Raw genomic sequence first — 15,071 nt, forward strand, 5'->3', positions numbered from 1 at the left:
GGGAAATCTGGCCTTAGACTCTCTGTGTAATAAATAAATAAATCTGTCCCTCTCAACAGCATTCTTGAATAAAAGGCAGAGTAAGTGACCTGCTCCCAGGTCAATACTGCCAACGAAACTATGAGGTCATGCCTGAAAGTCATCATGAGTATTTCTTTCCTTATTTTTTCATGGGATGTGGGCGTTGCTGGCAAGGCCAGCATTTGTTGTCCATCCCTAATTGTCCTTGAGTTGAGTGACTCGTTCGGCCATTTCAGAGGGCAGCTAAAAGTCAACCATGTTGATGTGGGTTAAGAGTCACACAAGAGGGCAGACCAGGTAAGGATGGCAGATTTCCTTCCCTAAAGGACATGAGTGAACCCAATGTGTCTTTACAACGATTGATGATAGTTGTTATTAGTCATCATTACTGAGACTAGCTTTTTAATTCCACATTTTATTAATTAAATTGGTGAGATTTGAAGCCATGTCTCCCATGCCTTTGGATTGCTGCCACTACACTACCATCTCCCCAAATGGGAATTTTGCCCTCAGTGTTTCTTGCCACCTCATTTTGGAGTTTCCTCCACAATACACTTCCTCCAAGGTGTAGTGCTCTTTGTGTTGCTTATTTCTGGATGGTTGACGTACTGTTCACAAAGACCACAAAATAGCCTTCACTTAAACAAAGCTATAAATTTGTTAACACTACCAACTTCGATTCGACACGTCAGGCGAAAGAATACACAGTTAATTCATAAACTACACTCATCTACAGCTAATCTCACTACTGGTTTAAACTATGACCTGCTCTCACTTACACTATCTGTGTTTCTGACTCTCTCTCACTAACTCCTGCACAGTCTCCCAGAATCTCCCACAAGGCTTAGCATCACTGCCTTATAGAGTTGGAACTGTAGCACCCTCTAGTGGCTACTCTCGACACTTCATTAACCCTTGCAGTGCTGATAGTTATGATAATACCACACAAGGCAGTTGAATGCAATCAAACTCTTACAATATGAGAGATTATGAATGGGAACCAACGTCCTCTCATTCTATAAGATAAAGGGCCAGAACTGAGCTGTCCTTTTTGTTTCCACATCTGCATCAATTTTTCACTGCAAAGCTATTTTTCAGGTTAACCTTTCTACAGACTGATTAAGTGGCTAGTTAAAGATAGGAGCTTCTTTAAAAGAAGCATACAGATTAGTAGAAGACACCAGAAATGCATGCATTAATAGTGATTTTATTATAGACTATCATAGAATTTAGAGTGCAGAAGGAGGCCACTCGGCCCATCGAGCCTGCACCGGCTCTTGGAAAGAGCACCCTACCCAAGGTGAACACCTCCACCCTATCCCCATAACCCAGTAACACCACCCAACACTAAGGGCAATTTTGGACACTAAGGGCAATTTATCATGGCCAATCCACCTAACCTGCACATCTTTGGACTGTGGGAGGAAACCGGAACACCCGGAGGAAACCCACGCACACACGGGGAGGATGTGCAGACTCCACACAGACAGTGACCCAAGCCGGAATCAAACCTGGGACCCTGGAGCTGTGAAGCAATTGTGCTATCCACAATGCTACTGTGCTGCCCTACCTTTTGAATGGCATTACTGGTGCAGAATGTCTTAAAGGCCCACACACCCAGATATAGGAACAGTTTCTTCCCCACAGCTACAAGACTCCTCAACGACTCCTCCTCAGACTGATCTGTTCCCTGTAAGAACACTATTCACGACGCCCTATGCTGCTCTTGCTCGTGTATTTGCTTTGTTTGGCCGCTTGTTCCGCACTGTCACCAATCACTGTTTGTCGATGTACCATTTGTTAATGTTCTCTTTTGATTATTCTTTTGTCTACTATGTCGGCCGCAGTAAAATACTTTTCACTGTACTTTGGTACATGTGACAATAAATCAAATCAAACCAAAATCAAATCAAAAGCCATCGCTCAATCAGCAATGGAACTAACACTGAATAAGCCCAGTGCGGAGTTGCAGGATTTCACAGCACAGCATTTCAATGTACTAGAAGCTTTTTTTGTTGCACATTTATAAATAAAGAATGAACAACATCTCGACTCAGGAACATAGCAACCATGGATATTGGTGATTAAAATGGCTTGAATCCTACTCCATCAGAATTATTAACAGTGGCAATCTGAAACCTTGACTTTTTTTTGTACTCTTAACTTTCTTTTTGTAATAATTAATATCTGTGTGATCTATATTTCAGCCGGTGATTTTTTTTTTAGTGCCCACTGCTGCGAGGCTGTCTGATTCATTATCCGAGAAATGATGAAAGTTTTCATCTAGTTAGTTCGTGCTTGTGTTTTACTTTTGCAGATTAAGGTTGACGGATGGTTCTGCCTTAAGAAGCTAAACTGTCGTGCTTTCTTTGCTAATGGTTCAACAACTGCCCATATATCTGTCTGTCTAACCTTCCTCCATGTAATAGAGACATGAAGCAGCCCTGACATTCTGTATAGTCTCAATTTTCAACATCTTAAAGATTATTTTAAAAGCTATTTATACCTTATAAATGAATACAATGACTGACTCGGTAGTGTTCTTGCCTTTGGGTCAGCAGACTGTGGGTTCAAAACCTCGTTCTGAGACATGAGCACAGACTTGAGAACAAAGAAATGGCTGACCAACTAAATAAATATTTTGGTTCTGTCTTCACAATGCAAGACAGAAATAAGGTACCAGAAATGTTGGCGAACACAGGGTTTAGTGAGAGGAAGGAACTGAAAGAGATTAGTATTTGTAAGTAAATGGTTTCGGGGAAATTGATGGGACTGAAGCTCGAATAACCCCCAGGACCTGATAATCTACATCCCAGAGTATTTAAGGAAGTCGCTCTGGAAGTAATGGATGCATTGGTGGTCATCTTCCAAGATTCTATATACTCCGGAACAGTTCCTATGGATTGGAGGGTAGCTAATGTAACCCCACTATTTAAAAGGGCGGTAGAGGGAAAACAGGAAATTATAGACCAGTTAACCCTTACATCGGTAGTGGGGAAAATGCTGGAGTCCATTCTAAAAGATTTATTATCCGCGCACTTAAAAAACAATGGTAGAATCAGACAGAGTCAGCATGCATTTATGAAAGGACAATCGTGCCTGACAAATGTACTGGAGATTTTCGAGGATGTAACTAATAGAGTTGACGAAAGGGAGCCAGAGAATGTGGTTTATTTGGAAATTAGGCTTTCGACAAAGTCCCACAAGAGATTAGTGTGTAAAATTAAAGTGCATGGGGTTGGGGTAGGATTAAGATGGTAGAAAACTGGTTGGCAGACAGGAAACAAAGTGTTGGAATAAACAGTTATTTTTCCACGCAGCAGGCAGTGAATGGTGGGGTACCGCAGGGGTCAGCACAGGGACCCTAGCTATCCACAACTGGAATATTGTGTGCAGTTTTAGAATTTTTGTAGAATTTCCTGTGCAGAAGGAGGCCATTCAACCCATCGAATCGACACCAGCCCCTGAAAGAGCACCCTACCTAAGCCCACACCTTCATCCTATCCCCGTAACCCAGCAGCCCCATCTAACCTTTGGACACTACAGGGCAATTTACCATGACTAATCCACCTAACTTGCACATCTTTGGACTTTGGGAGGAAACCAGGTCTCTTTATCTGGGGAAGGATGTTCTTGCTCTAGAGGGATTGCAGAGAAGGTTTACTAGACTGATTCCTGGGGTTATATGACTGAGTAATGGGGAGAGATTGAGTCAGTTGTATTATATTCACTAGAGTTTAGAAGAATGAAGGAGGATCTCATGGAAACCTATAAAATTTGAAGAGGAATAGACAGGAAAGATGCAGGAAGGATATTCCTCTTGGCAGGGCAGTCCAGCACCAAACCAGGGGTCACGGTCTGAAGATATGGGGTAGACCATTTGGGACTGAGATGAGGAGAAATTTCTTCACCCAGATAGTGATGAGCCTGTGGAGCTCCTTACTACAGAAAGCAGTTGAGGCCAAAACAATGTATGTTTTCAATAATGAAATGAAAAATGAAAATCGCTTATTGTCACGAGTCGGCTTCAATGAAGTTACTGTGAAAAGCCCCTAGTCGCCACATTCCGGCGCCTGTCCGGGGAGGCTGGTACAGGAATCGAACCGTGCTGCTGGCCTGCTTTAAAAGCCAGCGATTTAGCACAGTGAGCTAAACCAGCCCCTGGTTATCTAAGGAGTTAGATACAGCTTTTGGGGCTTGAGAATAAAGGATATGGGGGGGGGAAAGCAAGACTAGGCTATTGAGTTGGATGATCAACCATGATCAAAATGAATGGCAGTGCTGGCTCGAAGGGCCGAATGGCCTACTCCTGCTCCTATGTTTCTATGTTTACCTGCCTTGGTTTCATATATCGTAATACCTGTGCCTAATAAAAATCTATCAACTTCCGTTTTGAAAAGTACAACTGACCCTCCAGCCTCAAGTGTTTTGAGTGATTGAGTTCCAGTTTGTCACTACCAGTTGTGTGAGAACATGCATCCCAGTATCACACCTAAATGGTCTAGCTCTTATTTAATCCTCCCTTGTTCTGGACCCCTCGTGTTTGCCACCTCCCCATCCTTCCTCCAAGAAAATAATTTATCTCTCTTCACCATATCAAGTACTTGGAACATTTGAAATATTTCAACCAGGAATTTGCACTGTTTCCTTTCTGAGGCCAATACATCCTTCATGAAGTGTGATACCTAGAACCGAATGCAACATTCCAGATGGGGTCTAACCTGAGCTGTGTACAGCTGTAAATAAATTAGCTTCCAACCATCTTTAATGTGGAGATGCCGGCGTTGGACTGGGGTGAGCACAGTAAGAAGTCTTACAACACCAGGTTAAAGTCCAACAGGTTTGTTTCAAACACTAGCTTCCGGAGCACTGCTCCTTCCTCATTCACCCGAGCAAGGAGCAGTGCTCCGAAAGCTAGTGTTTGAAACAAACCTGTTGGACGTTAACCTGGTGTTGTAAGACTTCTTACTGTAACCATCTTTAAATAAGCCCAACATCCCACCAGCCTGATACATTCATTTTTGCACCTGCCCAGTAACTTTCACTGATTTCTCTGCTACGTCTCTCTGCTCCTAATTTCCAGCATCTCACCGTTTGGAAATGATTCTGATCTTTCTTTCATAAGAGCAAAATGGATAACCTCACATTCTCCTAAATTTAACTCCATCTCCCAGGATTTTGCAGCAGGAGTTACTTTGGCAATAACCATCACTAACAGGAGAAAATCTTATCATCTCCCACTCCCTAGAACCATAGAATCCCTACAGTGCAGAAAGAGGCCATTTGGTCCATCGAGTTTGCACCGACCCTTTGCAAAACCACTCTACCTAGGCCCAATCCCCTGCCCTATTCCTACAAGCTCATGCTAAGGAACAAATTAGCTTGGCCAATCCACCTAACCTGAACAGCTTTGGACTGTGGGAGGAAACCTGAGCACCCGGAGGAAACCCACGCAGACACGGGAAGGATGTGCAAACTCCGCACAGTCACCCAAGGCAGGAATTGAACCCGAGTCTCTGGCACTGTGAGGCAGATGTGCTAACCACTGTGCCGCCATGCCACCCAGCGTTACCATCAGGAAATCCCCTCCCCTCTCAATATCACAGTCTGGCAGCACTCGAGATCGGGACTTCCTCCTACTGAAACGCAGAAGGCCCACTCTCCATCTTCTTAACCACCAGAAGAGTGATATCGCTGTGGGGTGGGATTTTTCATACCTGCCAGCCGTCAGACGGTTCTTGCAAGGGGGAGGGGAGAAACGTGCCTCATCGTGAAATTCTGCTCATGGAAATTAATGGCACAAAAGGAGGGTATTTGGTCCATCATTTCTGTGGCAGCCAATAGTTATCCAACCTCAGCTCACTTCTCAGCTCTTAATCCAGAGCCCTGTGGGTTACGGCATTTCAAGCATTTTTCAGACAGAGTTCCAGATCCCCACAAAGGTCAGGACCGTGTACTTTAGGGTCAAAATGATGTGCGGCCTTTGTTTTTTGTTTAGTTCTCTCCAAATCACCTGTTTCTTCTCTTTCTCAATCCACAGCTTACATTGAAGATTTGACGAGATCTGTGGATCAAAGCCGGAGATTAATTATTGTGCTGACACCAGACTATGTCATAAGGCGGGGGTGGAGCATTTTTCAGCTGGAGAGTAGACTGCACAACATGCTTGTGACCGGAGAAATCAGAGTTATTTTGATTGAGTGCCCCGACGTGGAAGGGATAATGAACTATCATGAAATTGAAGCCTTAAAAGACACCATAAAACTTCTGTCTGTCATCAAGTGGTGTGGACCAAAATGTAACAAACTCAACTCCAAGTTTTGGAAGAAGGTCCAGTACGAGATGCCAATCAAGAAAAAGGAGCCGATTGCCCGAGGCCAGGTTCTGGATGCTGGTGAACAGGGTATTTTTGGGGAACTGCAGACTGTCTCGACGGTCTCCATGGCAGCAAACTCTTCCACGCTCGCGTCGACCCAGGCGGAGCTCCCGCCAAACTTTCACAAAGCGGGTCATATGCAAATGAGGCACTACTGTCGAACTTATGAGTATGAACTTCCACCCGCGTCAGTGCCCATTACCTCGATAAGCAATCAACACACATACTGCAATATTCCAATGGCTCTCATCAATGGGCAGGCACCACAGATCATTATCACCAGAGACCCCTCCCTCCGGGACTGTGCCATGAACAATGAACGTCTGCCAATGTCTTCACGAGAGATTGGCATCACAAGTGATATCTGGTAGGGGTTGGGCAGAAGGATAAATACCCCCCCCCTCTTTCTGCCTTTCCATTCAAACTATGTGAACGCTTGCAAAAAAAAAACTAAACTCACACGCCACCGAGAGTCCTGCTTTGTTGCAACATTCTAGAGTGACATCGTCTTTTAGACATTCTACCTGTGAGCTTGTATATTTTAGTCCAAACTTTAAGGAGACTTTCAACCCATGTTATAGAATGGCTTTGACCTTTTTCTGCCCAAATGTGTAAAATCTGAATCAAATATTTACTGTTGAGTATGCTGCCATGTCTTTGACGTTAGAAGGAGGCCTACATATCTATTAGTCAAATTCTGGAATTCTCTTCTTTAAAGCTGTTGAGCCTTGGGCAGTGAGGTGGGTGGGTGGGGGGGGGGGGGGTGGTAAGGGGGGGGTGGTATCAATTGTAAATTTCTGGATTGAGATTGATTTCTTTAAATGGCAAAGATTGTAAAACCAAGGTGGGTAGATCGAGTTAAAATACAGATCAGCCATGATCTAATTTAATGGCACAACAGGCTCGGGAGGTCTCAGGGCCTCGTCCTGTTACTGTGCCCCCCCCCCCCCCCCCCCCCCCCCCCAGCCGTTAAGGCGACGTCTACTTGAACATACATTTTTAGGGAAGTGAGTACACCAGAGCCTCACGTCTTCACTTCTGTTTTTCACTCCGCCAAGTGTGTGCTTCACAGATGTGACAAAGTGCCGATTCCAACGGGAGAGAAAGACACCGCCCGTGAAGTGTGTGAGAGCTTGGATCAGCCATGAAGTCCTGACTAGAATCTTTATAATAATCCCACTGGCAAATCACAAACCTGGAATCTGTGACGAGACGAGTGACGGTTGAGTTGAGCTGTGGTTAAATATAGTCCACAGGATGCAGCTGTGTTTGGCCCTGTCAGCCTCCTATTGCCAGACCAAAATCCTCTGCACACGTACCAGCTGATTTCCATCAATGTTGTACGTCCCGCGTTCCCCTGGGAGTCGCCTTCCGCTACCATGGTGTGCTTTTAACAGCCCAGCAGTCTCTGCACTTAACAGTTAGTACAATTTACTTTGTGAGACGAGGATTGGCGTAGTTTGCATTTTTCTTTTTCTTTTTTGCTTTATTACTGCCGGTTAACAGTAGCATGGTGTTAGCATTTTTATTTGATTTTAATTTACCATAGAAAGTACTGATCTTCCCATCCCATTCCCCCCTCAGCCCCCCGGGAACTGTAAAAATGTAGGCAGTTCAATGTGAGAAGTATGTGTCTACACAGGAAATTTAACACTGACAATTCATGCTCGTCGAATAAAATGTTGCCATCGTAGGCGCATCAGCACGGAATGCAGTGCATCTGCTTTGAAATGCACTCACCATTTCCAAGAAGCCCATGTATGTGCACTGGATGAATCATTTAAAGGAACAAAGCACATTGAATGGACAGAATATCTCCCCTGTGACTGACAAATGCAACATTTATTTCAAGGCTGGGATAGATCCACATAATTCACTTGGGCCAGTGAGTTACTACAAGTAACCCTTGAGACTTATAGGTGTTTCACTTCAAGGAGATGACTAGCAGGCCCACCAATGAGAGGTGAGTTAGCTCTTCTCTAACATCAGTTTGACTGCATTTTGAACTGTCTGTCCCTTCTGTTGGAGAAAGAACTGTTGTAAAAATTATATACAATTCAACCTCCCAACAAAATCCTCCAGCTGGGGGTTCGGCAAGAGGTTGGTCAATTGACCGGGTCACCTTTTAGTCAGACATGCCAATTTAGTGGATTCTGTAGTCACAGGACATGCTGAATCCTATCGAATCCCTGCAGTGCAGAAGCAGGCCATTCAGCCCATTGAGACTGCACCGACCCTCAGAAAACAGCACTCTATCTCAGCCCACTCCCATGCCCTCTCCTCATAACCCCTCACACTGATCATGGCCAATCCACCTAACCCGCGCATCTTTGGACTGTGGGAGGAAACCGAAGCACCCGGAGGAAACCCACGCACACACGGAGAGAAAGTGCAAACTCCACAGTCACCCAAGGTTGGAATTGAACCCGGGTTCCTGGAGCTATGAGGCAGCAGTGCTAACCACCGTGCCACTTCAAAAACACTCCGTTTGGGGAGGATCAAATGCCACCCCTGTCTGTGAAGTAAAACCTGGTTCTGTTCAAAGCTTGCATGAAAATTTTATTTTATTTCTTTACGGAATGCGGGCATCGTTGGCAAGGTCAGCACTTGTTGTCTATCCCTAACTACCCTTGAGACGGTGGTGGCGAACTGAATAGCACACTTGTTATGTTGCTGTAGCTTATGAGCAAACAAGCCAGTTAATGAACACCATTTTAGAGGACATTTACATATGGGATTAGATATAAGGCAAATGGGCCTTGAATAAAAGTTCTAAGAAATTGACTTCCTCGTTAGTCCCACTGTCAAATTGTCTCAGTCAAATTAATATCAATTAAACAATAGTCCCGCCCTTGACTCCAACAATATTAGGAATGAATATAGAAGCAAAGACATACATTCATAAAGTGCTTTTTTTAACCTCAGATGTCCCAAAACATTTCACAGCCAGTAAAATGCTTTTGAGGCGTAACCACTGCTGTGATGTAGGTAACACAGCAGCTAATTTGCACACAGCAAACTTCGGCAAGTAGATTTTAGTCATGTTGGATAAAGTGTAAGTGTTGGCTAAACCGGGGTTAACTGCCCTGCTCTTCTTCAAAGAAGTGCCCCGGATCTTTTACACCCATCTGAGAGGGCAGACACAGCCCCAGCTAAAGTCTTTATCTGAAATTCAGCATCTCTGACAATGCAACACTTGCAGTGGAGGACGCGGGCAAACAGCAAAATACCTGTGCACATAGTCCAAGAAACTGAAACAAAATATTAGCCTTAACTGAATTCGTCATTGAGCTCACCCTAAATACATATAAGCTGAAGTAACCTGGAACATCAGCCACTGAAGCTGCTTTGGGACCAGGCCATGTTGGGAACTTCAGGAGTGACTTAAAGTTTGGGACCTTAACCCCTCAACCATTAGCTGTGAAGAGTGTTGCAAGAGAGCAAGGATTAAGAAATGTTCAGAAGCGCGCACGATGTTGGGTAAATGTTTGAGAACCAGGCAGGAATTTGAACGATGTTTTAACTTGACATTCTACGTAAATGGTTGTGCCATTATCAATACAGAGCATCTTATTTATCTCACCGGGTTTTAACAATATGTTCTCTGAATAAAATAAATCCTGTCTTCATCCTCCACAAATATTATGTTTGTGAAGGTCATGCTTCAACCCTATTCATTCATTTCTTTTTTTAAATAAATTTAGAGTAACCAATTCATTTTTTTCTCCAATTAAGGGGCAATTTTAGAGTGGCCAATCCACCTACCCTGCACATCTTTGGGTTGTGGGGGGTGAAACCCACGCAAACACGGGGAGAATGTGCAAACTCCACACAGACAGTGACCCAGAGCCGGGATCGAACCTGGGACCTCGGCGCCGTGAGGCAGCAGGGCTAACCGTCTGCGCCAACGTGCTGCCCTCATTCTTTTCTTTTGAGCGACTGTCCAATAATCCTAACTCAGTTGCGTTATTTGCACATTTTTAACGATCTGACCTTTCGTGGGGCATTTTTTAAATTGAAATTTGGTAACTTAAATCTCTGACTTCTGCGGTGTGATTGTTTCTCAAAAGTCAATCTGTGATTAGTATTTGAAAAGTCAAGGTGAAGTAACAAAACTGTTTTCATTGTAAGAGTTATTGATTTCCGTTGCTTTAGATTTGTGAAGGGTTGGGAGCATTTTTGAGTGCATTCCGCAAGAGGAATGGTTGCAGGCTGGTGCAACCTATTGCGACAATAGGCATGTATGGCTACTCATTGGGACGGGAAGTCGTTTCCCGGTTCTCCATGAATACAGGCCCCCTCCAATAACAAAATAACTTTTTTTTCCACGTTTAGGGTGGGCTTTTCCGGGTCTTTCAGCCGGTGGGGTCTTCCAGGCCCGTCAAAGGTGATCCCGGCAGTCGGTTCCCTGGCAACAGGCCAGGAGAGTCATGCAAAATACCGTCGTCATCGCCAGGACTGGAAGAACCCACCGGCGGCACTCCACCGAAGATGATGCCGTGGCAGGGGAGCTGTGATATCCCACCCTCTTAAACACTTTCAGTAATGACTTGCAGTAAAATTGCCAGTAATTTTTCCCATCAAACCTTTCAACATCGTAAGCTCAAAGGGAGACTTTGCTTCCAAGTAGAATTTGTTGCGCAGAGTATTGAGACATTTTGATCTTTAAACTGGAATTTGGAGCAAGGATAAGGGACAGCATTGTCAGTTTTAGGACCGCCAATCGAATCCCTCATTTGCTCCTGTCATTCCGTCCATAATTTGTTATAATGTTCACTCGGATTCCTTGAACTCCATCAACAAACGATTAAGGTCAAGAGGGAAAATTGCTGCTTGCGCGTTACATGCAACAAACAACCATGGTGAAAGGGTAATAAAAACAGAAAATGATAGAAATACTCAATAGGTCTGGCAGCATCTGTGGAGGCAGAAAAATAAGAGTTAACGGGCCGGATTCTCCGGCCTCCCAACCACGTACTTCCCGATGGCGGGAGGCTGCCGTTGTTCACTGGTTGCGGGATCCTCTGGTCCCACCGGCATCGGTGGGAATGCCCATTGAAGCCACCCTAGAAGATCCCGCCAGTGGGAGCAGCCAGAAAATCCCGCCATACATTTCAAAATAGCTTTATTGCCTAGACAGCACTTTGGGACTGAGTGAGGTTGTGAATGACATTATATAAATACATGTCTTTCTTGTATTTTTTTATGAAATGGCTGTTTTTATCAGCAGGTTGACTTGGGTGGGTGGGAGGGGGGGGGCATTCCATCTAAAGTTTCCACACACACACACTTATCCCAGGAATTGTCAAATAGCAGTCAGAAGCCTGAGATTGCCGAGTCAGCCATAGGCATCAACACTGGGGATGGGATTCTCCGAACCCCCACCGGGTCGGAGAATCGCCGGGGGCCGGCGTCAATCCCGCCCCCACCTACCCGATTCTCCGGCCCGAAGTCCCGCCTCTGTCATGCCGATCCCGCCGGCGTGGATCAAACCACCTACCTTACCGGCGGGACCAGGCGGCGCGGGCGGGCTCGGGGGTCCTGGGGGGGGGGGGGCGCGGAGCGATCTGGCCCCGGAGGGTGCCTCCACGGTGGCCTGGCCCGCGATTGGGGCCCACCATTCTCTGCTCCCGCCATCGCTTGCCATTGGGATTTCCCATTGAAGTTAGCCCATGCCACCAGGAAACCCACGGGCCGGGGATGTGCTGCCAGGGGAAAATGAGAACACCAATCAGAGAATGGCTGGAGAATTCCAGCCAAATGTTTTCTTGCTGAACCCATTGGCAATCGATGGGAATGACAATCGGAGCGGGAAATGAGCAGACAGTTTTCTCTGGTGAAGACGAATGCTCCATCACTGGTTCCGATTGGTCTCTTTTTCTATTTTCCGTGCCCTCAGACTGTGCACATGTGTCCCATTTGCAGCACAGCTTGCGTACATCGATCAGGAGCCGAGGATCCCAGATTTGGGAAAGTATATTCCAGAGGTACATTCTGTTTGTGTGATAAATAGCAAGTAAAATTAATGAAGTAAAACAGCTCCCTCTCCACACCCTTTTTTTTCTACTATGTACCTACTACGTACTGCGCTCCCTCGGCCGCAGTGAAATACTTTTCACTGTACTTTGGTACATTTGACAATAAATCAAATCAATCAATCACCCAAGATTAATGTATCCTGACATCCCAAGGTCGGACAGTGCAACCTTGTGTTTTATTCAGGATCTGTTATATATGTTGCTGATCTTTATATATTCAAAAAGAATTCTACAGCTACCCAAGAAGTAACAATGCTTTAAATTTACAGCATTTCATTTGCATTTCTAAAAGTGGAATGCCTGTAACTAACTAAAAGCAATATCTTCTGGTAAATTTAAAATTAGCCCAGAAAGCTGATTTTGTACAGAACTAAACTAGGTCTGGCCGAGTTGACGATAACCAAGAAACAAAGTTGTCTTGGTTTCCAAGGTTGCAGGGGAGATTTACCATAATGGTAGCGGGGGTGAGGGAGATGTGGAGGGTTGAATGAGGCGCTGTGAAAACTGGCGTCAAAAGGCCACAGATTCACAGCCTTGTTGGCAGCTGTCGTGCAGCTAGCAGTTTCCAGGTCAGAGGCCGCGCATATGCATGGAGGCAGTCTCCAGCGGCCGTGCCGTGCTCCATGGTGAACTCAGATCACGCACCTGAACCACGGAAATAGTGCCTCAGATCGTCCGTTCACCTGACCCCGACTGCCCGCACAAAAAAAAACCGTTCCCGAATGAGGGCCCCCCTGCCCTCCGATTGGCCCTCCCCTGACTGTGGCGGCCCCGGACTGAGTCCGCAGCCGCCACGCAAGTTTCCCGAATGGCCGGACCAGATTAGAAATATGCCGTTGGGAATTCGGCCGGTCGGGGCAGAGAATAGCGGGGCAGGCCTCCGGCAATGGCCACAGGTGATGGATACTCAGCGCGGCGTACTCCCCGAGTACGGCACTTTTCAGGGGGCGGTGAATCGCGGAACCGCCGCCGGTCCCGATTTCATGCGTGAAACTGGATTCTCCGCCCCGTCGCCGACCGCGATTTTGGCATCGGGGTGAGGAGAATGCAGTCCATTTCTCTTCAGAGGGTTAAGGGGAGATTTACTGGAGGCGTTCAAAGTTACAAAGGGTTTTCTTTGCAAAAACAGACTGAAGCTGTTCCCACTGGCAGGAGGGTCGAAAACTAGAGGACAAAGATTTAAGGCAATTGGCAAAATAACAGAGGGGATGTGAGGGGGATATTTTCACACAGTGAGCTGGCACGCATGACCTGAAAGGATGGTGGAAGCAGATTCAATATAACTTTGAAAAGGAAATTGAGAATATACTTGAAAGGTAAAAAATCTGCAGAGGTATAGGGAGAAAGCAGGGGTGTGGGACAAAGAGAGTGGCTCTGTCAAAGAGTCAGCACACACACGATGGCCAACAAGCCTCGTCCTGTGTTGGAGGATTACATAGTTGTGTTGGAGAACACATCAAATACCACATTTATTTAAAAGGTGCTTCATCATTCTTGAGCATTTGAAGAAACCATCGTCTTGAGTAAGATTGGTCGGTCTCTTGCTAATCGGGTTACACGATCGTTGATTAATATCAAAGCATGATTCATCTGTCACAGTCAGGCTGCAGAACCAGGGCAAACCTGCCTGTTAATTAGTCAGTTGCGTATTTGACACAAACGACTGATGGAAGAAGTTGTCGTAATAGGGGCAGATAAGAATTGTCAATCCATGTTACCAGTACGACTGGCTGTTATTTCCCAGTATCTAATGTAACCGAACATGAAGCCTCTAAGTAATGGTGTACTCTTCCCATCTATCTTCTCATGCAGCACAACACCATCTCAAATGCGGAGACCCTGATCTATAATAATATAGCGAACTAGATTGTTTCAGCAATTGCACTTTTCCAGCCCGTTAATTAGCGGAGTACTGTGATCGCCTTGATGAACTTGAAGGTGTTTCCTTTACTACCAATACCCAACAAGGCCATAAGAGGTTCATTGGTATATTGATAGCAGCTATAATGAAGAAGTTATCATGGATGTATCCGTTAACTTTTATGAGCACAGAACATCCGATATTCCACATGTTTATCACAGCACAACGCTCTTGCTAAAAGGAAAATAAAACACATTTTTTGGATTTCTTGTAAATTACCAGTTAGCTGTTGGAAAATTTTACTACTTGTACATAAATATTTTTGTATTTAAAGGGGGTGATCCTACCGCCTTTGGTATACAAGTAATTTCAGGAAGCGAATCACTGAATAATTTGCCAATTTTTTTGTAAAGTGTTTCACTATACTGTCTTCTCACTTACAGCATTGTGTTAATATATTCTTAATGCAAATTGTCATGTAACAAGATCAATAAAAAACCTGCATGAAAATGAAATGAGAGTTTTTTTTTTATGTTGTGAAAGAAATTTGCGAAGCATTAAAGTGACGGCCTGGCAAAGTGTAATAAGATGTGACACAATCCTTATAAGTGCTATGGTTGCTGAGTCTCAAATCTGCCAGATCCACTTGAGATATGCATCTTCAGTCCCCAGCCAGGTCACCGTGTGAATAATCTGCAATAGTGAATGTTCCTTTTAGCTCTTCTCTTTATTTTATTTTGAACTTTGCCATCTTTGCTACCAAGAACCTTGTACT

General features: G+C 45.0%; 1 protein-coding gene and 2 long non-coding RNA genes across 5 annotated transcripts in view; 2 read left to right on the forward strand and 1 right to left on the reverse strand.

Moving 5' to 3' along the window:
• Positions 1-7,125, forward strand: part of il1rapl2 (interleukin 1 receptor accessory protein-like 2) — a 1,090,987-nt gene extending 1,083,862 nt beyond the window's left edge. For all 3 annotated transcript variants that reach the window (XM_038775345.1, XM_038775344.1, XM_038775346.1), the window contains exon 11: positions 6,062-7,125. In XM_038775345.1, coding sequence (XP_038631273.1) covers positions 6,062-6,768 — 707 coding nt within the window. In that variant the 3' untranslated portion in view covers positions 6,769-7,125. The remainder of the gene's footprint in view (positions 1-6,061) is intronic.
• Positions 1-7,545, reverse strand: part of LOC119951947 — a 35,334-nt gene extending 27,789 nt beyond the window's left edge. Inside the window, exons 1-2 of the long non-coding RNA XR_005457722.1 lie at positions 7,393-7,545; positions 6,035-6,085 (exon numbers count right to left, since the gene is read on the reverse strand). This is a non-coding gene — a long non-coding RNA (uncharacterized LOC119951947). The remainder of the gene's footprint in view (positions 1-6,034; positions 6,086-7,392) is intronic.
• Positions 7,364-14,806, forward strand: LOC119951946. Its single transcript, XR_005457721.1, has 2 exons — positions 7,364-8,360; positions 14,248-14,806. It is a non-coding gene; the product is annotated as an uncharacterized LOC119951946 (long non-coding RNA).
• Positions 14,807-15,071: the final 265 nt, after the last annotated feature.

This window comes from Scyliorhinus canicula, chromosome 17 (genome assembly GCF_902713615.1).
Source record: "Scyliorhinus canicula chromosome 17, sScyCan1.1, whole genome shotgun sequence".
In the NCBI taxonomy this organism is placed as follows: domain Eukaryota; kingdom Metazoa; phylum Chordata; class Chondrichthyes; order Carcharhiniformes; family Scyliorhinidae; genus Scyliorhinus; species Scyliorhinus canicula.